A 23,692-nucleotide genomic window follows, 5' to 3' on the forward strand; every position below is an offset into this window, starting at 1 on the left:
ATTACATTTCTACAAGTTAATTTAGTCATCTCATACTTGTAGGCAATTTTCCTCTAAGTGACTAGAGTGTTCTCGGATATTTCTACTCCTCCTTTTCTTCCTCTCCCTCCCCCTCTTTTTTCATATTCAAATACAACTCAGAAATAAAGTTGTCTGTGGGATAGAAAGAAAATACATAAAAACAAGAGAACATGTATTATGGAATGAGCAACAGAAAGAAAGGGTAAAAGAAGGGGGCAGACAAGCATGTGCAGTAGCAACAGAAATTTCAAAGCAGGATACGGTAGTCTTTTATTTGCATTAAAATGTACTTGCTGTCAATATTCTAACTGTAAATTTCTATTAAGATAATTCAGAAGGTGTCTGGATTTTTGTTCCTCTACATATTTAATACTAATATTGAGGTTCCACGGTCCAATCTAATTTAATCCAATATACATGCACGCTACCACCAAAAAGAGTGCTTGCTCCTTCCCTTAGTACTACCAATCCTATTATTTCCCTGATTCCTCAAGATCTTTCCCTTCTCAGCAGCTGTTCAATTTCGTGTTCTTGCCAACTCTTTTGCACCATTCATGCAGTCAAACCAGGCAACTAAATCTATATCTGGTGATGGGCCAAATCCATAATATCACTGAAGTGTGTTTCAAACTGATTTGTTCAAAAGAGAAGAGGTGATCATAATTTATTATTGAGGTCAGAAGCAATGTAATACAACACAATTTCAAATTCATTACATTTTTATTGATATGAACTCCACAGCTGCATAACAAAGAGAAGAAAAATAAATACACAATAAAAGCAAGAGAGGAGCTGAGACATGCAACAGACAAAACAGAGGTCTATTAAGCTCCTTCAAAAAAAGCACAAAAGGACGAAAAAATCCAAAATACACTATAGCCACCTTCATCAGAATTAATCTTTTAGTAGTGACTGACACGACAACTAAAGCAATTAATAATCACATATACAATTACTTAGAGATGAAAACCATCATTTAACAGCTAGAAGTATTTTTCCTCCAGTATTTAATGCATGGGAGCAGGGGAAGCCAAAATAAGTCCACTTTTTTAAAAGTAGGGAAATGCAGCATTAGCCAGACCATTCTGGGGTAAGCTAAAAGTATTTTGTTACTTGGGGTAAAACACAGTTTCTGCACCCTCACAAAAGTTATTTTTTCCTCCTACTCCCATCTGAAGTGACAGGCAACAGCATACAACAAAAGGGAACACGCAAACATCTTGCACTCTCACTGCTGCGCCCATGACACCATGCCCCTTATGAACACTGATCAACAAACCCGCTAGTACCGGCTGCATACAATTCCTTTTTCAGTTTCTGTCCTAAGGGTAATGTAATCCTAAAAAGGGTATGTGAAAGGTGCAGCAATTTATTGTTCTTGTTTTTCCTGAAAGGAAAAGCATGCTTTTAGATATAAGAAGGCAAAAGGAAAGTCTACAAAAATTAACCACATCCAAGCCAGAAGAGAGAGAATGATCATTCCAGGCTTAACAGACTTCTGGAACAATTAACGAGCACCTACAATTGCTCCCTGCTTACAACTAGGACCTGGGCTCATTAATTTTCCTCAAGACAGACTCAGTTAAGAATTCCTGACATAACATGCAGACACCTGTGACAACAGATAATGCTGAAGGTCCCAGACTTTAATGGTTTTCTCAATAAATCCTATCTGCATTTTAGATTTAATTTTTTTTAGGTTGGTAGATGACTTACTGCCCAAACTAAACCGTAGTATTATGTGGGAAATCTGGGTAATGAACAAGGACAATAATGACATCTTTAGTCTGCGTGAAGGCTTTTTGCTTCTTCAGTTATGCATAATTTCTGTCTTTGATAGAGTCATGCTTTTTTTTGTGTGTCAAAGGATTTCAGTCAAGAAATGGGTTAGCCTAAAGCAAATTCCATGGTATAAAAACCAACCAACATTTGTAGTTTCTCTTGTTGAACTCTATCTTCTAACAATTTCATTAAGATAAGGTACACCCAGAGAAAAAATAGTAACAATTGCTCTAACAGGACTCCACTGGTAAAGAAGTCAGGGTGGAAGTGCTGTTCTCCATTATAAATGCTTTGGTACATTCCCTCAGACATCAGAAAGATGCCAATGAACATCGCCAACTGAGCATCTTTTCCAGAAAGATTATAAAGAGTAGAGAGACTTTCTCTCCAAGACTATTACGCTTGCACCCCCTAGCACTTCATTTACTCAGAAACATCTAACCCAATTTACCTCCTATTACCTGTCAATTTATAACACTTAGCCTTCTGGTATCTCCACTCTGCCAGCATTTCCCTTGCAGAAAGTTTCTTTGCTATAAATATCTGCAATTATGGCCTCTAGCTTTTATGACACAAAAATTTTATGACACAAAAATCATTACAATGATATCAGCCCACTAATGCACCCCATCTTGAATTAATTTTTCCACCTTGGCCAGTGACATTTTGTAGCTAGCTTTTCAGTGACACATTTTCTGCACATCGAAACGCACATATTCAAGGAGAAAATACCACGTTATCGCAGCCTGTTTTCAATCAAGATCTTAAAAAGAAATTGAGAAGGTATGATCAGTATCACAATCCAAATTATCTGTAGCAGATTCAGAAATACCACGCTTTATAAAATGGGATGACGAGTGTGTACTGTCAAAGGAAGGTCATCTGATTCACATTCCAGTAAAGGTTGAAAATGAGTCAGAACTAAAGAAAACATAGTTCCTCCCTACACCTTATTCTGTCCCTCGGATATGCTCTTTATTAAATGAGATTCTAGTTCACAATTTTACACATGCAGAGAGAACAACACGCAAGAAAGAACAACAGGACAAAAGAGTTCCCTTGAGGGTAGCAACACGCAGTTAATATAACTCTCATTTTGAAACAAAGGCTCAAGGTTCAATATGCCTTTAACATTCTTTTAAGAAATTTACCTAAACCCGTACAAAAAATAATCCCTTTCAAGCAAAAAGAAAAAGAAACTAACACACACACACAAAAAAAAAACAGATCTTTTATGTGCTCTGTAGAGCTACCTACCTTCCTATACAACAGCCAGAGACATCACTCCCATGAATGCTGAGAGTGAACAACCAGGTGGGGAACCAACATGTGATTTGGACAAGTATAAAAATATGGGGTGGGTGAGGGAGGTGGGAAATCAAGAAAAAGCATGTATGAAGTTGGATGGAGGAACTATGAGCTCTTGAGCAACGAGATGAGATCGATGGAAAGAACCAGAGCAAAATGAATAGGTTTGATTGAGGAAGACTCAAAAGCAGACAAAAAGGACCAGGAGAGGCCAAGACATTGGCAGCAAATGTGAATATCGGGACCACAAAGAGGATAAGTAGTACAGAAAGAGCTGGGACAGAGAAAGGAATAGGCAGTCAGTGCCCCTTAGAGCACCGCGCAGTTCCCAGCCTGCCTTCCACTCCAAAGCCAGCGCTTACAAACAGCACTGCTCCCCGTAAACAAATTCCTGAGCACCCTGCTGGCACAACAGGTCCGCCAGTCTCCTCTGATGCTGGTTCATGCACAGTTGGATCACACAGCACTGCTTCTGAGCATTCATCAACGAACAAGGAAACATTCCCATCCCAGTTTGTTTCTTCAGAAACTGATATTAGGAAAAAAATTATTTGTGTGAGAAACAGAACAGTAAATGAAGTCTGGCTCCTGCAATTAAGTATCTGCCTGATACTCTTTACCATAAAAATAAAATGGTGTTTCCCTAATGTAGCTTGCACAGAGATTAAACAAAAGTGGATCAAGTATTAAAATTAAAACAAACACAGCTTCTCCAAGTCAATCAACATCTTTTAATATTACCATGTCTACTACCATCACTACCATATCAGATAGTGTATCTACTATCTGCTAATGCCATTATTGGAAAAGAACCAATACTTCACAGGCAAGAAAAGAAAGTCCCTGCTCTAAAAAGTTTACAGTAATTCAGAATCAGAAATGTAAAAAGGAACATGAAAGCGATGAAAAAAATTGAAAGTAATACATGGCAACACAGAAAATCACAAAGTTCATGGAGTAAAAGGAAATTTCAAAGGAAGAAGGGAAGGCAGAAAGTAAGTAAAAATATCAGTAGAAGTAAGAGAAGGAGAACTGGAATGTAGTGGCAATAATTTACTGAATTTTGAAAAATTAAGACAGGAATACTAAACATACTGTCTGAGAGTCAGAGTAATTGGGTTTTTTGTTAGAAAATTTCACTGGCAAGAAAAGTCGGAGATGATCATGCTACAGAAACCATAATGAGCAACATGAGGCCTCTAGTCAGGACAGACTGGGTTTTAGGGGTATTACAAAAAGAAAGGACATAATTAAACAAGAGACAGTGAATTGTCTGCATAGACATTTTGATCACACTGTAAAACCTCCAGTTTCAAGCAGTGGACACAAAAACAGCAAGACAGAAATAAAGATAAACTGTTACACATTTAAACATATTGATTTTTGATTTCATAAGCAAAACATACATAAATTCAATTCACTGGAAATATCGTCAATATATACTAGCAGCAAAAGATTAAGGCAAAATATTTAAGAAGGATGTTGGTCAGAAAACTTTTAAAATCCAGAAATAAGGATCTGAAGAAATAAGTGAGTGCAATCAAAGTGTGAAAAATTAGAAGAATGAGAAAAAGCTTGCCACGTTGATTTTAATGGGAACAAAATTTACCTTTAATCTGTCAATGTTACTCTGATTCAATTCTAAATCATAAAGCATACCAAAAAAATCTCCAAAACATTGATACCTTTCAGTTTTTCTTCTATCACTTACTATTAGTTTTGCAGTACTATCACAGACAATAAGTACACCCAAATAGTTCTGAGATATCAGAATATTGAAACAAAAATAGTTATTCTACATTTCCATGTACTCAAGACATAGAATTATATTATATGTCAATTATATAGTTCTGGTTTTACATATATACATATATATGTATATACACACACAGCTGGGTGGGGGAGTGCAGCTATGAAAACATATATGCGTAAGGACAGATTATCCATTACAAGAAAATACTTTTATCAAGAAAATATAATTAATACTTAAAATCTTGCACTTCCTATTTTTAGTTCAGACAAAAAAAGAAGGACAGCTTGTCTGATTAGAACAAAAAATGAATTTCTGTAATGTTAGGAACAGTTCGAGAAGAAGCACTGAGCAGATGGATAACCAGCTTACACTGATGCCAAGTCCTATGATTTTACTGGAAATCTTTATCTCGGAGGGTTTTTCTTCTGGTTGGGAAAGCTATTTTGGCAAGGGCAGAAAGGGGGAGGTTGCGTTTTTCTCAATTTCAGATTTCTGCCTATTTACAGGTACATAAAATAGCAGTATCTCTCAGGCTTAACAACAAGGCCGAAGTTGTAGGCTGCCCAGGGCACAGCTGTCACAACTAAAAGCTTTGCAGGTAGAAGTAAGATCACTGCATAAAGAGTGTCCAAAGATGTGAATTTGTATCTATGACATGACCACCAAAAAGGAAAGTTCTGACGTGCTGGAAGGGGACAACAAACAGGAGAAGAAAGCACATCAGGGAAGTTCTGGGAATGTTTATGGAGCAAGGGAGCAAAAGAAAACAACATGAGGAGGATGCACGTAAAGCACGTGCCTAGAACTGTTTATTTCAGGAGTACATACACTAGTGTCAAGTGTCCTACTACCAGTCCTTAACTGGTAGTACTAACTGGTTTCACATCAGTGAAACTTTCTGTCAAGATCAGTCGCCTGGTACTATCTTAAAGATGTTGATAAATAATAATTGAACCTACCTTCGTGTTCTACACAGAGCTCATGCCACCTGGTGAACAGCAAGGACGTGAAGTTTTGGATCTATTACATTTTTGACCAAATATGATACACTAGCTAAATACATCTGTTCCACATGTGGTCATAAAAACATGTGAAAAGTAATTTTAAATAACTTTTCATTATTTTTAGCACAGAGACAATGTTCTCAGAGCTGATTAACAACAATTGTTCCCTAGGCTAGGTATCTCAGTTGTACAAGAAATAGAGATGCAATCTGACAACAGGATTATGGAGCAGTTGCAGGATTTTGTGCATTTGTTCAGTTATATCCCATAGGAGGGCTATGAGCATAGCAACATACAGAACAAGGATGTTTGTACCTTTTCTAAAAATCTCTTCTTTGTTATTAGGAAAGGTTTAAATCTCTGTATGCTGATGCATCTATTGCCTATCTCTGTCTGCTTCATCGGAAGAAGAACTGGGGGCAAGAGGAGTCTTTTCTCTTTTAATCTCTAAGAATTACATCAATAACAAACATATTTCTTAAAGAAAGTTATAGCAAGTTGTAATTCTTGTTCTGCCGAAGTCCTACAAAAAACAACAAATATTTATTCACTTACAACACTTGTACAAAATATCAGAAATTTCCCATTTAATTCTTCCTTATGAAGATCTGCTGATCAATGAGTAAAAATGCTCAAGTAAAAAACAGTAGAAAAAATGGAAGACTTGCAGGAAATGAAGTTATATGGAGATACATGGACACAAATAATTTCACAGAGCACACACACGAAACAAAAAATAGTACAACTTGGTAATCAAATACCAACAGAAAATGGGAGCCCTGATATATACAACAATAACCCAAACCAACAATGAGTAAGGCAGTTCTGTAAAGAGAACTGATTTTCAACTATTCTTTGGAATTTTAAAACTGAAAGGATTCCTTTTTAGCATCAGAACCATGCCCTGCTATTTCTATTCTTTTTGTCTGAGCAGAATTAGCACAGAAAATAAGAAAACTAACTTACTCTATACACTACAGTTTTTTCCAAATCAGTCAGTATATACCTAGGATAAAAAAGTTGTAGGGAAACCTATTTTTTAACATAAGCTTTGTTCCACAAGCTTATCTGTTCAGCTCAGTGAAGGTGACAAACATGCAGAAATATATTGCAATAGACTTATCAAAATTAAACAGAGGCCCAAAAACAAGAGCTTACAAAGACAGAACAGTATTTTAGAGAATGGAAAGTAACTGCAAATTCAGAATTCCTATACTTACTTTCTATACTTTCTACTATGCTCCAGTAACTGCTCGTGAGTTTTACTCCCCATTTCTTATAGTATCCAAGTGCTAAGTAGCTTCTGAAATTATATTTATTCATACAATATCAAAAACATTCTGCCAGTTTTGCCTGAACTATACAGCATTTGCCTTCCTTACCCTTAAAGGTAATCAGAACCAAAAAAAAAAAGGGGGGGGGGGGGGGGGGTTAGAATTCATGTCCAAAATTTATTTTTTTCATCTAGATAATCATCACATCTTGCAACTCTGCAACTCAACACATTATTACTGAGGTATTCATGTTGGCCACTTTTGGTTGCTGTACTGGTAATGTCTACCACCTTTAAAGAAAAGTGATCAAGTCTCTGTAATGCGATTTTAGAATCTTATTTTTAAACCTAAAGCAGCCATTAACAACCATAAAAACTAATGAATGACTTAAACCTACTTTGGGGCACTTAACCCTCATCAGTTAAAAAATGAGGACAGCTCTTCAAACATAGCAAGATTCTTCTAGCAAAGTAAGGTTATCCTATCATTTCCACTTCTCTTGTTCTTTACGCTTCAACAGCATTTTTCCTAAATTGATTCAAGACATTCCCTAAAGGCTTCACAATGGACTTGTAGTTTACCTCAGCTAGGCATCAAAAGCAATACAGAAAAGTTTGTGTAAGTTAACATTGTATATAGAAAAGCAGAGAGAGAGAGAACACTAAAAAAGGGAAGTAAAAAGATTCATGAACTAAAGCATCATTCTACTTCACACACAAATGGTGTAAGCCCCAACAAAGTAGCTCTGTGTGGCTAATGACATCAGCTGTTATCAAAGCCACCTGGCTTTGATAATTCTTGCTTAAGACCATTTTCAGTTGCTTTCGAACTATTCAGTATGAGATTTTCCATGACAATGGTCTGCTTCAGGTAATTTTTCCTCTCTTCTCACCACCACTATTAAAAAAAAAAAAAAAAAAAGAGAGAGAGAGAGAATGGCTGGAACGTTCTTCTGCCATGAACAAACCTGGGGTAAAAAAAGCCCTTGTAAGCTCTTCCTTTGAAAAATTGTAAGCGTTTTTCTGGCTCTGGCTCGAGTCAGCACCTTGAAATCCTGCTGGACAATCTTTTTGTATTAGGGATGTACAATTTGCTCGTTCTGTGAAAAATGAGACCTGACCTAGTCAAGCTACAAGCTTCTAGATTTCAGTTTGTACATACAAAGTGGCAAAATCTGCTGGAGCTCAACATCTAGTCACCAAAGAGCCCATCCTCAGTGACCTTCTGTACGTCATCCCAGTACGCAAGGCAAACAAATTGGGTTTCCTCTAACCTTTGGTTATAGGAGAAGAGCCAAATTTTCCCTATAAGAGCAGTCTGCCTTTAACAGGCATTTGGTGCAGCACCAAACAAGAAGTGTCAGCCCGCATACTTCCACCCCACCACGCTAGTATCTCTATCACAGTTGAACGCAGTGGTCTGTAACTTCACGTTATTGGGTAACTGAATAGGATTTAGGGTATTCTGTCAGAATGTCTGGAGTGAAGGCAGAGAACACAGCTTTAAGCAGACACTAGAACTGGAAAGAATAAACTGGGATTTGACTAGCACGGAAAGAAACTACAAGGAACATATGAAGATGTGGTGGTGGATGAGAGAAAAATGAAAGCAAGTGATGAATCCCAGACAAGACAACTCAGAACTGGGGATCACTAGGAGTGGAGTATATTTGACAGAGCTGGAATTTAGTGAACATGTATGGAAGGAAACTGGCTCACAACAAAAGACTGAGAAGAGATCCACCACGTGGAATCAGAAACAAAGACAGTAAGAAAAATCAACAGAATTAAGTGAGAGTGAGAAGAATTAGTAGGTGGGCAAAGGCTGAAGGCAGGGGCACAAGGTGCAGACAGAGATAGTCTGGAATTCCTTGAGCCTAAACACTTGAACAGAATCAGTGCTGCACCGGGGACTGGCCTGAGGCAGGAACAAACTAGAAGTATAAGCAAAAACTTGAAAAAGTGTGTGGCTTAAAAATTATTTTAAAAAGTAAAACAAAATCCCCCAAAGATTATCATACTTGGCAAATGTCTGCAACCACAGAATGATCCCCCTTCTGAAAAAAATCTCCCATTTTCCTCCACTTCTGATAAAAATACAGCATAACAACCTACAGCTCACAGTTACTTAATTCAAGCATCTGGAATGTTCATATAATAGATTTTAAAAGCTCCAATCCTGCTAATTATCAACATGACATCTATATCACACAGTATTTGTGTTCTCATTTTGCTGCCATTTTTTCTTCACTTAAACTAGAAAATTCCACACAGAAGCATGTTTATAAAAATATTAAAGAAATATCAAGCTTTGAATTTTAACTCCTTGGACATCAGGATTTCCTTCATTTAAGTTTGTCTACTAGCACTAATTCTGTCACCATCAATGTGTAATTCCAAACTATCTCATTCAATTAATACGACATTTTCTGGGAATAAATCTAAGTTGTGTCTTAAAGAACAACAATCTCTGTAAGACCTTGCTTTCAATACTGTGGAACCTAAATGTTCTGTAGGAGAACAGGTTTTTAGTCAGACTGTGTGCCAAAGAATTCTTAACCGGCTACAGTAATTACGTAGTTGTGTACTGGTGCAAGACCCTGCTAAGCTTTTGCATTCATGAAAAATGGCACTTTAATTCCATTCCCTCTCCAGTAATCCCCTAACTGCTTGGTGCAATTGAATTGGATCCACCGTGCAACTTCAGAATGCTAAACAGCAATATCCTAACAGAAGTCAGTTACAAATAAAGCAGAGATGCAAGCTTCTTCTTAGAGCACTACAAGTACACGTGATTCCATTCCAAGCCAAAGAAACCAGTATCATAAAAACAAGAGCCCACAACACTTCCACAAGAAAATAAATAGATAAATAAATCAAGTGGCTACAAATGTGACTTGAAAGATAACTTTTAGAAGAGACAATCCTGCTTTATAACTATGCTGTTTTACAGTCCGTTTGAATTAACTAACATGCAAAACTATTAAGTCAAAAAAAATATCAGGAGGAACACCACGAAGGCTGAAGACAATCCTGATAATAAACTAAGTATTTTACAGCTCTGCCATAAAGGCTGCAGTCATATTTTAAGTTACATACAATAGAAATATCTTTGTATTAGCAAAGGAGAAGATGTGTGGTATTTAAATTAATGGAAGACGTAAGTCTATTAAAAAATAGATAACCACAGAGAATTAAAAGTACTATTTAGATAATCTTATTAAACTCCATAAGTAAGGAAGACAATCTTTCGTTTCCTAACTGAAAAGAGATCTACAGTAATGCAATATAAAAGGTAAAGATCTAAGCACATAATACAATAACTCATGCCACCTTCCTAACTCAGCGTATTTTTTGGTCAGGTCTCCTTTTAATTAACAATTGACAAGCAAAAACTGACATTCACTGTCATAGAAGAAATACAGTATCAAGCAGTCAGAAGTTCTAATGCTGTCCTATCCTTCTGTCAGTATCAACTATGAAAAATCCTAAGAACCAACTTGTTCCATTAGTTTGTTTCACAATTTACTTGAATTGCTACACCAGATACTGCAAACAAGTCAAAATGGTTAAATAACCTATCTCCTGACATCAGCTAATTTTAGTGGAATCTGAAAATGATGAGAAGTGAGCCATAGGATATTGGACTTGTAAAAACTGGAGTGGAATTACACTCTCAGCTTAACATCTTTGAACATACACACACAAGGTATATTAGGCAAGTCACCCAGTTATGATTTAAAACCAAACCAAACCAACCAACCAAAAAAACCACCACCATGCAGTATTCACTCAGTTACAATGAAAAAAACATGTATTATTCAACATGATTTATAGTCTGGTTATAAAGAACACCACACAGATCTGGCAATGTAGATGTACTGTGAATGACACTAAGTTGATCACAAAATGTCGGTTCATGTTCTTTTCCACAAGTGTTCATTTTAGAACAGTTAAACCGTCTCCTCCTGCTTCAGTGAAGCCTAGCCTTGTTCATCTACTGATATCTTCATGTTACCTACCTTCATAGCATTGCCTACACTAGCTCATTTTAACTAGCAAGTGAAAACTACATTTCTAATTTTAAGAGGAGAGAGTGTTTTAAAATGAATTTTCCACATTCATGATCTACTCCCTTCCCAGATATTATCTGAATGCAAGTATAATAAAGCAAATAAAACCAAAGATTTTCTCTGCTAAGTACTCACACAATTCATACCAGACCAAAATTACATGACATTTCATTTGAAAGATTAACTGAAACCATTCTCATTCAGACAGTAGGAATAAACAAATAGCAGTAACCATTCTTTCAACTCACACTCCTGTTCAAAACCACATAAGAATATGCAATGTACTGTTCTCTTCATAACTACTTCTGCAACTGTTTTCTATAACAATTTCTGCTACTTTGCCTTCATATTCTTCCAGTTAGCACATTTATGTCACAATCATTTTTTCTTCAAGATGTATGTATGGTAAAAGATGTTAGAAAAGATCTCACTTCACACTGCAATATGAGGATTAAAACATTTTTTTAAATGCATCTAGCCTAATACAGCCGTCAAAACCACTAGAAAAAATAAAGCAAAAAAATAGTTTTGCAAAGTGTAGATATCGACATAAATCTTTACTGAAAGACAGACACACCAGTGATTAAAACAGTGCACATCAGAACGTATTTTGTTTTTCAATGTTGCACAGCTTTTAAACAATGCCATCCTAACATTTTTCAAAGAATGAAAAAGTCTTGTTTTTTCTCAGGAGATAAAAACTCACACTTACTAATTCACAGTAAGTGAATACCTACCTAACCTCACGAAGAACACAAAAAAGACAAATATTTATCGATCGGTATAATTTAAAACATATCAAGTGAAAATTCTGACATACTGGACATACTCAGTTTGCATTACAAGCAACAAAACAATGAAAAATCAGAATAAAAAAAATACAAGAAATATTATCAGACAGACAAAAAAAAACTGCTAAGATCATTACCTCAGCTAAGGGGATGGTTAGCACTCAGAAATTCGACTCGGTCTTTTAAACAGATATAAAACCAGCAACATAATGCCCTCATTTTTTCTGAGTCTAATTGTCTACAAACAAACCTTTCCCATTCTGTAAAACACAGCATTTTTAAATAACTAAAACTTGCTGAAACTGTAGTTTTCAACAACATAGAAATCCTTGGATAATAAGGACGCTCTGACAATAAAACAATCTTGACTCCAATTCTGTTTACCATGCAACATGCCATTCAGAGATGTCAATATACATGCCATGATCGTATGCTTAAAATCAGCAATTTAGGCCCAGTTTTGCAATGCTTATGCAAAACTGAACTTCTGAAATTGATTCTGGCACACAGGATAGCTCTGGTCCATGTTTCTTTACTGCAGATAATTTCTAACTTATGCCTGTAAACTGTGGCTGAAAAATCCAAGTATTCAGATCTGAGAGATTTCAGAGCTACCAAGTTGCACCAAAAAAACGAAAAAATACTGTCTGTAGCTTTTTGCTGAACAGTATTCTAACATAATGGCTCATTAAGAGTTTCTAAAGTAATTTTATGTAACCGTGCATCTGTGTGCATCTGTCCATACCATTTGTGTATAGCTATTATATATACATATATATTTTATTTATACACACATATATATATACACATATATGTATATATATATACATATACACACACACACACATATATATATATATATATATATATATATATCTCACAGGCTGCCCTCCACCCTTTTCTTCTATTTTATCTCATTTTAAAAAGGGAAGACGACTGATCTTTACTATCAAGGAGAGTAACACTTGCTATTCATGCACACATCTGTACAGCACTGATTACAAATCTTTGTCAAAACAAACAACAGCAAGCAGCTGCTTGACTGCTTTGTTGTGTTTAGTCATACCAGCAACCTTTTTTGTTTTCAGGGAAACAACCAAACAACTCAAATCAGTAAGAAATTCACTGTCAGCAAGGACAAGCTCAAAGTAATTGAATGCTGCATGTATTCAGACCCATAGTTTCAAGACAAAGCTATACATGCAGCAGCCCTGTTTTACTCCCCAGCTACCATGGCTCAGTGGAGCCTGTATGGGCTCCCAAAGCTACTCCCATGGAGACTTTGAAGACGCCTAAATAGACTTAGGCAGGTAGAAACCGTATTATAGGGTCCTGTTTCATCATCAAGGAACAAGAGCCAGAATATTTCAAGTTGTAAAACTAAAAAACTCTATACAGAGTATAAAATGCTTACCTGCTGAGCTAAGCAAAACACTGAAGTCTGTTCCTCTCTGCGATTCCCCACATTCATTCTGTCCCTCTTTTTCTGCATCCTCATAGCGGTTCCAGTTTGAAAAAATCTTTCTTCTTGAATAGCTTTTCACTTCTATCTCTTCTTCCTCTCGTGATTCAGTTTCATCATCTTCTACCTGTAGCATTTTAACAGACAGTGAAGCCATTACAACTCAAAAGCATTTATCTCAGTATTTACACAGCTGCTGATACAAACAACAGCCACAGAATTCAAACCCAGAAATACAAATCAGCCTGGATAAGTAGCCACCCAGTCCAAATTTTAGATCTGGTGCTACCATCTTTCTGACCTGTATGTAATGCCATTATTAAAAGTACCCAGCGAAGCTTCTTACACGGGCCAAGCAGTGACACTGATGCAAGTTCCACAGATTTCCCTCCTGTTCTGGAAGCCCATGGCAAACAGCTCCCTTTGTGACACTGAAAGCAATGTGTGGGGAGCAGAACTAAGAATTTAATTGCAATATCTGTCCAAGTGTTGCAGTGATACAGATAAAAATTGAATGAAGTGATGTCTGTAGAGCGAAACAGACATTTATAGACATATAGACAACATAACAAATACTGCAGAAAAAACACCTGGATAGGGTTATCTCTGTAAGAATTTCCATTTTAAGCAAGGCCTTAACTCAAGTAATATTGAATTAATATTAATTGGAAAATTACTGAAATAATTCAACAAATTCATTTCCTTCATGAAAGCCATTTCACTGAAACACACGTGGAAAAGTTAAATAGATTGTTGGCAGTCAAACTACGAGCCCAAATGCTCAAAACATGCTAGGGATGAAAGGAGAAGTTGCAGCATAGTCGGCTGCAGATTCAAGCAAAGCACGCATTTGCCACAAGTACTTAACCGTGGAAGGCTCTCCCTGCCCTTGAGTCCTGTGCCACGAAAGCCCTCCTCTCACAGAGCCTGGGGCCCAGCTGGAACGACCACCACTTTACAGACAGAGAGGTTGGCTTCACAGTGGAAGGAGTGCACAGCCGGCAGGGGGAGAACAGAGAGCAGCTGGAAAACCTGTGCACGAGATACCTTCTGCAGAGGTCTAAAGCTCTGAAAAAGTAGAGTAGGGGAGTCAAGAAAGAAGAGATTCCCAGTGTGCCTGCTCCCAAACGTTCCTACTGACAGCTCCTCTCTGTTCTCTCCTTCACTTCATCTCTCCTTTTACAAACCACTGTGCTCTGGCATACAACCTAACTAATTTTGCTGTCCCAACAGTAAGTGCATTCTCCATGACCAGGGCAGTGAAATTTAAGCTTGTCTACACTGCTGTAAAGCTTAAAGCCGTCTCCACTCAGTGTAAAGCAACGCTAAGGGCAAGCTACCTTTCTGTAAGTCATTATATATCCGTAAACCAAAATGGGCTTACAGCTCACCACCAGACACTTGCTTTAAGGAGCACCTTGGCTTTGACAGTTTAAATGAAACATAATCCTGAAATAAATGTGAAGAGCAATTATTTATATTAAAAAATGTACTTGTAAGTGAAGAGCTACAACATCTTGTGCAGAAAGATTACTAAAATCTCCAAAGGCTTAAATAGTTACTGTGTCTCTATACTGCTTTTGTTGCTGGTTGTTTTTTTTTGGGTTTTTTTTGTTTGTTTGTTTGTTTTTTTGTTTTTTTTTTTTACATACTGGTATAAACATTGGACAAACTGGCATAACATGCAAGTAACAAAATCAGAAGTAGAATAACGACTTCAAGAAAAACAATCCACCTATATTGATAAAACAAGCTTCTTTCATCACTTTGGGAACAGCGTCACTGGTTAGGAATAGCATGAAGGAATGCGAAAATTATCAGAGCATAAGAACAGACTAAAAGCTATTATAATTATACAAATATATCCCCAGACATCAACCCTCTGACAAGAGGGAAAATATTGCGTGCACTCTTGTTGCTTCTGTTTAATTTTTAGATAAAATCTCTTTTTCTTTCTATCCATCAGATAAATACACTAAAATAGTTGTCATGAACAAACAGGTGGTCACATGAATTAGGGGATGAAATCACAGCTCTGTATTACGGGGGACTGATCCAGAGCTATAGTTTCCACATAACAAAGGCCAAATCCACTTATATTAAGATAAGAATCAACTTTTTTCATTTCTTTTTTTTTTTCTCCTAGAAATTGAATGTTTTGCTATAATCCAGAAAAACCTAATGGAATTCAGTGCCCCAAATAACTTGGATGTGATACAATTCACGAGTCAAAGCAAGGATACAATTGTGTTGTACTTCATTTTTAAGAAAAGATCAGATCACCTGAGACAACAATTGTACTACATTTAATTACTAACTATAGACCTGTTTAAAGGATTCTCTCCTTTCAGACATCAACAAAAACAAAACAGGATTATCACCATTTTATTTTAACAAGATTCCATTAAATTAATACGTATTCAAATGTTCCCTTTTAGGCAGGAAATACTGCTGGACTAACTTTTTTTTTTTTTTTTTTTTGCATTCTGTTATTAGCTATGTTAATTAGCACACCTCAAGTAAATTGCATTTCTTAGCAGGTAAAATGTTAACTTGAACTTTAAGAAACGAGCCACAAATTCTCGTAAGTGTTAACAGGCACTGTGCAGCCTAATTCCTCGAGTACTACCCTGAGATTTACTTTTGAAATGAGTAAACTTTAAATACAAACCTCCTTACTCCTTACATCTCCAATAATTATTTCAAGGAAAATTTTACATAATGCACTGTCCTGCTACAAGATAAAATTGCAAATCATCACATTTGAGTATTCAACATTCACACAACTTAAAGATGCATTTTCACCATGATAATTATGGATTATAAAAGACATACAAAGAAATTGCTGATCAGTGAAGCTTCAGAAAATGATTTGCTTCCACTGTCTCATGAGACAGCTACCAGGTAAGAACCTCTGAGGTAACAACCTCAGAAACACAAAAATAATAATCCTTCATTGCTTTCCTCTTATCTGCCTATTCAGCTAGACTATACGCTACTGTTATCATCATACCTTACTTAAAATGAGTCTTAATCAGTACAAAGCAGGCATCTATCCTTTACATAATGAAACAAAATACCTTCCCCATTTCCCATTCTCAAATAACAAATGATACAAGCTGAGACAAATTCTTGAAGCTAACTCAAATATAACCTTTAAAACAGTATTACTCAGATAAGGAGAAAAACTTATTCCTTTAAACAGTTTTGAATCACATGTACACATTATTGCTCAGTGCTACAATGCACGATGATATCACAGCAGGTACAATATTTGTCTGCTGTGCCTCTATTTCAGATAGTATTATATGCATTAACATTTGCACATTTCACTGACATTTTGAAAGTGGGGACAGTATGCAAAAGCCCAGTTGGACAAAACCAGGAAACCTTCTGACTGTTTTGTCTGAGTGTTGGTAGAAGGATCCTTTTGCCAAGGATGTATTTTCATCTTTTACTAGAGCCCATGACTCTGCTTTCCTTCTGAAGGAAAACAAAATGCACACCACATAGGACCCCAACCTGCAGTCTCTGCTACAGCATAAGGATATTTTAGTACACCCTCCTTTATACACTATTTTGCCTATGTATGGGGTTGGGGAAGATACGGTACCAAGAAAAAAACAGGAAAGCAGGCTTTCTGCTTGACTTTTCTCACAGGCGAGAACACGTTGATGCACACCTTTCAGGAATGAAGGTGTCAAAAAGAAATAAACATTATTCTGAACAGGCCATTTCCCATGGGGTCAGCCTTTGGCACTTCCCTGGAACCCCAAAGCGTTTTGGATCAGAGCAAGGCTGAAGTACACTGTGGCGAAAGTGCAGCAGTGACCTCCCATATCCTGCTTCAATTACTCAGCCACCCTTCAGCGTGAGTGCCGCCAGCCCAAGCACGTTAAACACAAACACTCAGAGGGAACTGCTGAACTCACAGCCCTTTTAAAAAACTGACAGCGCATTAAAAGGCAGAGCTTCCGTCAGGGCTTTCTAAAACTTTCTAAAAGATTTTCTACATATTACCTTTAGGAAGCCACGGGAGTTGCTTAGAGCCCTCTTCCTATTCAGTTCTGTTGACTTTGTAAGGAAAGTTTAAAACATTTAATCTTTGTTGGTTCTTACAATGTTCTGCCGTAGCTTGGAGGAACATAGAAACAACACGTGCTCAGTTCACCTTTCGTTGGGCCAACTGCCCTTTGCCATTATACAGCTTTCAGGCATCATTACATTTTTCCTTCTTGCTTATTTTATAGCATTTCTCCCAGTTCTCTCTCAGAGTCTCTTTACAAAAGATCTGAAAACACAGTTTTGAGGTTTTTCCCAACAAACAGCAACAGCCTATGCCAACTTCCTGAGTGAACTTCTGTCTTGATTCCCTCTTCCCTTCTGGGAAATGGCTGTAAGGCTCTGGCCAAGTCCCAGTGACATTCAGGCTTATCTGTCTCAATGTCAATTTCTCTTTTCATCAGGGTAAAGGACTACCAAGACAAAAGGAGAGTATCCTATGGATTGAATCTGGCCTAGACTACCAGCTGTATCAGGAATTGACATATTTAAAATAGTAAAGCGTTGTGCAGAGACAGTGTCTCCTCTCCCCTTCAACCCAATTTAAGCAGTATGTTTAACAGTCAGATTCTCTCAGATGGAATTTGTAAGTCGTAGGGTCAAAAAACCGTATGTAGTTAAGCAACAAAGTGGTTCACAATCTTTACACTATAAATCATTTCACAGAGTACAGTCCGTATGCAGAGGCTTGTATTAGTGTATTGTGTAAGTACGGTAGCTCGGCTGATGTTAGCTACTGAGTGGTTCCTCTAGCCAGACAAGTGCAAGTACGGAAGACTTACAGTTACACTGTAATGACTTGACCTGCTCTTGTGAAGACATATCTGCTTTTAATTATATTGTTGAAAGTTATTGCTGGTATAACGAAACAGGAGCAAGACGACAGCACCAGGAATTAACTCAAGACAATAAGAGTATGACACAACCTCAGAAAGATTTCATTTTTGTAATAGTGCCTTTTTTTTTTTAACCTTAATGCCACCACAATGTTCTGTCTACCTAGAAATATTAACAATAAATTTCTGTACAGAGAAGAAAGGGCAAGTTAGAACAATGACAGAAGCCACTTAAAACAACATAAAAATCAGGTCAGTATGAAGGAAGAGTGTAATACAACCCCCCAAACTATCCTTATTTAGTGCTCTTAATCCAGACTTTAGAAAAGCAAATGGAAGATAAGACGCTAAAATTCTCCTGAAAAATAAGCTTTCTGCAATGCAGTGATCTCAACCATAGCTTCTTTCAGAGACAGAAGAGAATATTTTGCAATAATACTCAGCAACATCGGCCAAAACTGTGAGCTGGTATATCCATACTGAGTTGTTTTTAATAGCCACCATAGTCACAACAGTCTAACCAAAACAACAACGTAAAAGTAAATGTAGTAATCTTATCCACCAAATTATTTTCCTTCAAAGTACTTGCTTTTACTATCTACAGCATGCAAATAATTGGAACTGCTTAAAAACTTCAAGTGAGTTTTCTCATCACCAGAGAAACCACCTCTAAAAATATTCTTTGCACTTGGTGAAGTTACAAAATGATCAAGTGCCAGGAGGCTACTAGTCCAACTTCATCTTTTTCACAGATCATTATTAATATTTCCACAAGCCATAGCCACATTTTGAACAAATCTTACGCCTCAGTGAATTGGAACAACAGCGTCTATTATGAGCTAAATCTCTCCCTCGGGCTCACTGAGCCAAAAAAGAAGCCCCACAGGCAAACAGTCTGGTTATTTTGTTTCAAACTACCAATTTAAATTGTAGACTATCTTCCCTTTCAAAGAGCTAGAAAAGAACCCATAAATCTTTATATTTATTTTCCCCTGCTATCTCAGAAATATAACCTATTAGCACACAATTAGCTGGCCTGGTCCTTCCAATCCGCGGTTTATAGGGGAAAAATGAAGCAACCTCTGCTACGGGTTCCTCTAAGTCACACCACATCAGTTTCGTGCTGCGGCTTCTTAGGGCATGGTTTGAAAACTGTTGATTTGTAGATTTAATACGTTTAATAATCATGCAATGAAAAATTACTACCCTATGTTCAAGCAAGAAGGTCTCAAAAGCTCTATTCTTTAACATTGGTAGCCTTGGGAATTTGGTAAAGCCCATCAAGTAAATATTTATTTAGAAAACCACGATTCAAGATTTTGCTCCTTAGATGCTGGATTTTCCAGGCTACAAAGCCACCAGCTAAACTTTAGCTCTACTCATACAAGTTAAGTCTCCAAACTGAAGGATATTTGATGGGGAAATAAAAACTGTATCATTATAACTGCAGCATTTATTCTGCACTAATTGGGAAACTCGGTAGAGAATCAAGGAGCTCCGTTAACTCTGGAAGTCCTTGCGCCTCCCTTCCCCGTGGCTGAGCCATGCTGGGAGCAAAGAGCCTGGAGGAAGCTTGTCCAGCTGCTGTTTATAGATAAAGAGGCTTTTGATTTTCTAAACTTGCCAAGCCCATACTTCTCCACCAATGGAAAAGTCAACTGTATTTTTTCTTAAATTCAGTGGAAAGGATTATATGAAAGTTACTGGCAACTACATAAACACATCAAGCAATTTCTATAAAATTGTCACATGGACCTGCACAAAACTTGGCAGCTATGTTACTTTCAAACTAACAGTAACTTGAAAAAGCTGAATGTTTTTCTTCAGCCAGAAATACGAGTATAAACATAAAATAAGAGACTCGGTCTTGAAAGAAACAACAGGTTTCAAGTAAACCTCACAAAACAAGTAGATCACCACAAAGGTTTTAGCTTTTTCAGTTGGATTACTGATTATTCCTACATACAGGTTGTATTTTCCAAAATCAGGGCTTTTATATATCGCATACATTTGTGAATGTTTTATGTCATATTCCAAAAACAAATCATATTCAGTATTTTGGATAGGCTAATGAGAATTTCTACTAAAAGGTATCTGTTCTTACCAAATCTGCCATTCCTAAATAAAAATATCCTGAGCTGCACTGGAGATTGATTGTATTTACAAATGGAGTCAATTCTTATGTGTTGATGCCACAGAATCATCCCTTAGTCCCAGGAGAAAGGGACTACAAGAGGTCATCTTGCCCAAACTCCTGCGCAAAGGAAGGTCAAAACTGAAACCAGACCATGCAGGCTGGGGCTTTTTCTATTCAGGTCTTGAAAAACTCCAATAGCATGCCCATTTCTTAGTGTTTCGTTGTGTTTTGTTCTAGCACTTCTAAAACTGCCAATGCAGTTGTATGAAGAGCTTCAGCAGAAACATGTAAAAAACACACACGAAGAATCCTGTAACATCAAAGGATCAAAGTATATTGAGGGTATATATCGATCGCAGCTGTTCAAGAACAGGCTTTTTGAAGGATATTCCTACTTTGGTAGTCTTCATCAGTCACTGAGCAAGACAGCCTCTCAATAAACATCTGTGTTATACACTGGTATATATTGATAAGCTTTGTATTTCAGTAACCATATCAACTATGAAAGAAAAGTATGAGAAATTATGTAAAAAGCATGCTCAAAACAGCATCCATCTGCAGAACAAATTAAAAATTCAGTCTCGATCCTAACACACAAAGGTTAATTCATAATCCTAACAGAGCCTACCCAAAAGAGTAAAGTTTAGAGAACACTCAGGCAAGCCTAATGCGTATTTAACACTCCCCACATGTACATAGTTTTAGAACAAAACCAATGCAAATTCAGCAACTCTGCCAAGATCAAAACCAAAATGTTGAAGAAGCTTCAGGGTTTCTAGTTCAAGGAAAAAATATATGACAAAGTCTGAGTGGATCAATTTTTGCCAAAAGAAAAAAAGATGACACTTTTGAAAGACTGCAGCCATACTACCTTAAAAATGAAAACAGTTCTCCAAAACTTGTATTATGTTTGAATAGCAAAATAACTATTTCCAACCTTTACATTCAACGCATTGGATAACACAGATAACACTCAGTAAGAGTTTTTAAAGTCTGAGTTCTTTTAAACACTTCTATTTCATTAAAAAAAAAAAAAAAAAAAAAGCAAATAAGGTCTAAGACATTATTTTTGTACGGATTTCAAAATATGAAAATAACTGGCGATATTCACCCCCCACTGCTCTATTTTCAATTGGCACAACATTAAAGACAAATATCTGAAAGACACCAAATAGAACAGAAGTGTTTGAAATTGTACAACTAAACTGGCAGAAAATTAATCAATAGCTTTTTCTCTCATTTCTAGTGTTAGCCTTCCACCAGTTTAAGTCCATGTATCAGTTCACAGCCAACTCTGACAAGCACAAACAATGGAAAGACAGGCTGGAAGCCTGCCATAAGACATGGGCTCTGGAAAGCAGGTCCTTCCTTCTTATCTGGCAGCACTTACCCGCTAGTTTGGCCAACTGTACTGATAAGCCACATCCCGTGTTTTAATTTCTTGCAGTGTTAAACTTGGTTTCCAAAGCCAATTTTGTTTTCTGCTTTCCATTAAAGACTTGTGGATTCCCTGTTATTATTCCTGCTCCACAAAATACACGTGGGCACAGGGATGTTCTCTGTTGATTTTACATATTTTTATATAAAATATGTAAAAATATTTACACTGACTGGCAAAACTTTCAACGTGAACTTTAGAACATTTGTGACTCATTTTTAGTTCCCTTTCTCACTTGCTTCTTTAAGAAAGTCAGTGAGGCGTGTGAAATGCATCATTTTAGAGGTTCAATATACAAGTACTGGTGTTTGGTTCACTGTGAGAAATTTTTCTATCTTGAATTTAAATGAAAACACCCAACATTTGTCACTTTTTCAGATCAACTATCACATAATAACAGCATATTGCAAACACAAAAATATTCACGATAAAAATTAATGCTGTACAAGGAGATACTCTAGTAATCTGAAACCCTAAAAAGGCAGTACATAAGAAATTCAAAAGTAAAGCTTTCTGCTTTCCTCCCTCTTTCACCGTGTCTGCATCACTTTCGGTAGCATAGTCCTTAAGTTTTTCATCTTTCATTACTAATACATTGCTATTTTCTAATTGTAATTCCTCGTGCTACTGAAAAAACTCAGATTTCTACTACCCTTCTATCAACAAACTGGCAGACCCAGCCACGACACATTTTATTAAATTAGGTTGCATTAATACATTTCTAGCTGTGGCAACAAAGCAGTAGTTCTACAGTTACAAATATCCTCTCTGGAAGATATTTCCAGAAAAGGGTATCAAAACCAAATAATTTTTAGGACTAATACACAGCCACATAGCAAATAAGTGAACAATAAATTATATAAAAGATGCTAAAGATAAAAAGCAGATTGCCTAACATGCAAATGAAATGCATATCTATATAGCTGAATGAAAAAAAAAAGTCACTGAACAAACAAGCAGGACGTATGCATTGAATAACACTGATTAAAAAAAGAATTGAGTCACACTAGACAAAATACATGTTATGGCAATGGTACTTAAAAAAAGATACTATTCTCAGCTCCCAGGGTTTTAAACAGCATTTCTGAGACCAACTGAATGGTCTGATGGACCAATTCTGAGACTAAAATGAATTTATTTATTTAGACCATTAAAAACAGAAAAAATGCAGACAGTACTAACCACCTACTTGATGAACAGACACCTAAACCTTCTTTTTTCCCTTATGTTTTCTATGATGGGAAAAATGTATGGGCTAGTCACCAAAGCCCAGTTTTCCTCCTTTCCATTCTCATAGTGAACATAGGGATGCAAGAAAAGTGGAAACGAGCAAAAAAGTAATTCACCAAGGATACACTTCCAGACTTCTAAAGGTTGCAATCCCTGCCTCATAACCTAGGCAGGATTTCAGTGGCAGCACAGCCAACCTGTGCAGAAAAGCAGCCACCAACTCCCTCCGTTACCAGCTCTCCTTGTGCAAGTCAGGGCACTGAACTCCCAGCACAAACTCGGCGAAAGGAGGAACAAAACTGTTGGAGCTCCCTCCGGCACCATGCAGCCTGGTGACCCGTAACACAGCAAGTCACTGCCAACCGTCCCATTTGTGGTGCTGTCACCAGAGAGGCTCACGCTGAATCCACAGGCAGTGTAATTCAACATACAGCTGTATGCCTGGGCATGTGTTTCTGTGATGCTCCTCCAAATCAAAAGGCAGCAGCAGACCATAATACCCCATTTTAAGCTCTTCAGTAG

The 23,692-nt window shown here is 36.9% G+C and overlaps 1 protein-coding gene across 1 annotated transcript in view; it reads right to left on the reverse strand.

Annotated features, from left to right (window-relative positions):
- Window positions 1-23,692, reverse strand: part of AVEN (apoptosis and caspase activation inhibitor) — a 96,282-nt gene that overhangs the window by 60,826 nt on the left and 11,764 nt on the right. The window contains exon 2 of the mRNA XM_035539718.2: window positions 13,420-13,594. Coding sequence (XP_035395611.1) covers window positions 13,420-13,594 — 175 coding nt within the window. The remainder of the gene's footprint in view (window positions 1-13,419; window positions 13,595-23,692) is intronic.

The sequence above is a fragment of the Cygnus atratus genome, chromosome 5, assembly GCF_013377495.2.
Source record: "Cygnus atratus isolate AKBS03 ecotype Queensland, Australia chromosome 5, CAtr_DNAZoo_HiC_assembly, whole genome shotgun sequence".
In the NCBI taxonomy this organism is placed as follows: domain Eukaryota; kingdom Metazoa; phylum Chordata; class Aves; order Anseriformes; family Anatidae; genus Cygnus; species Cygnus atratus.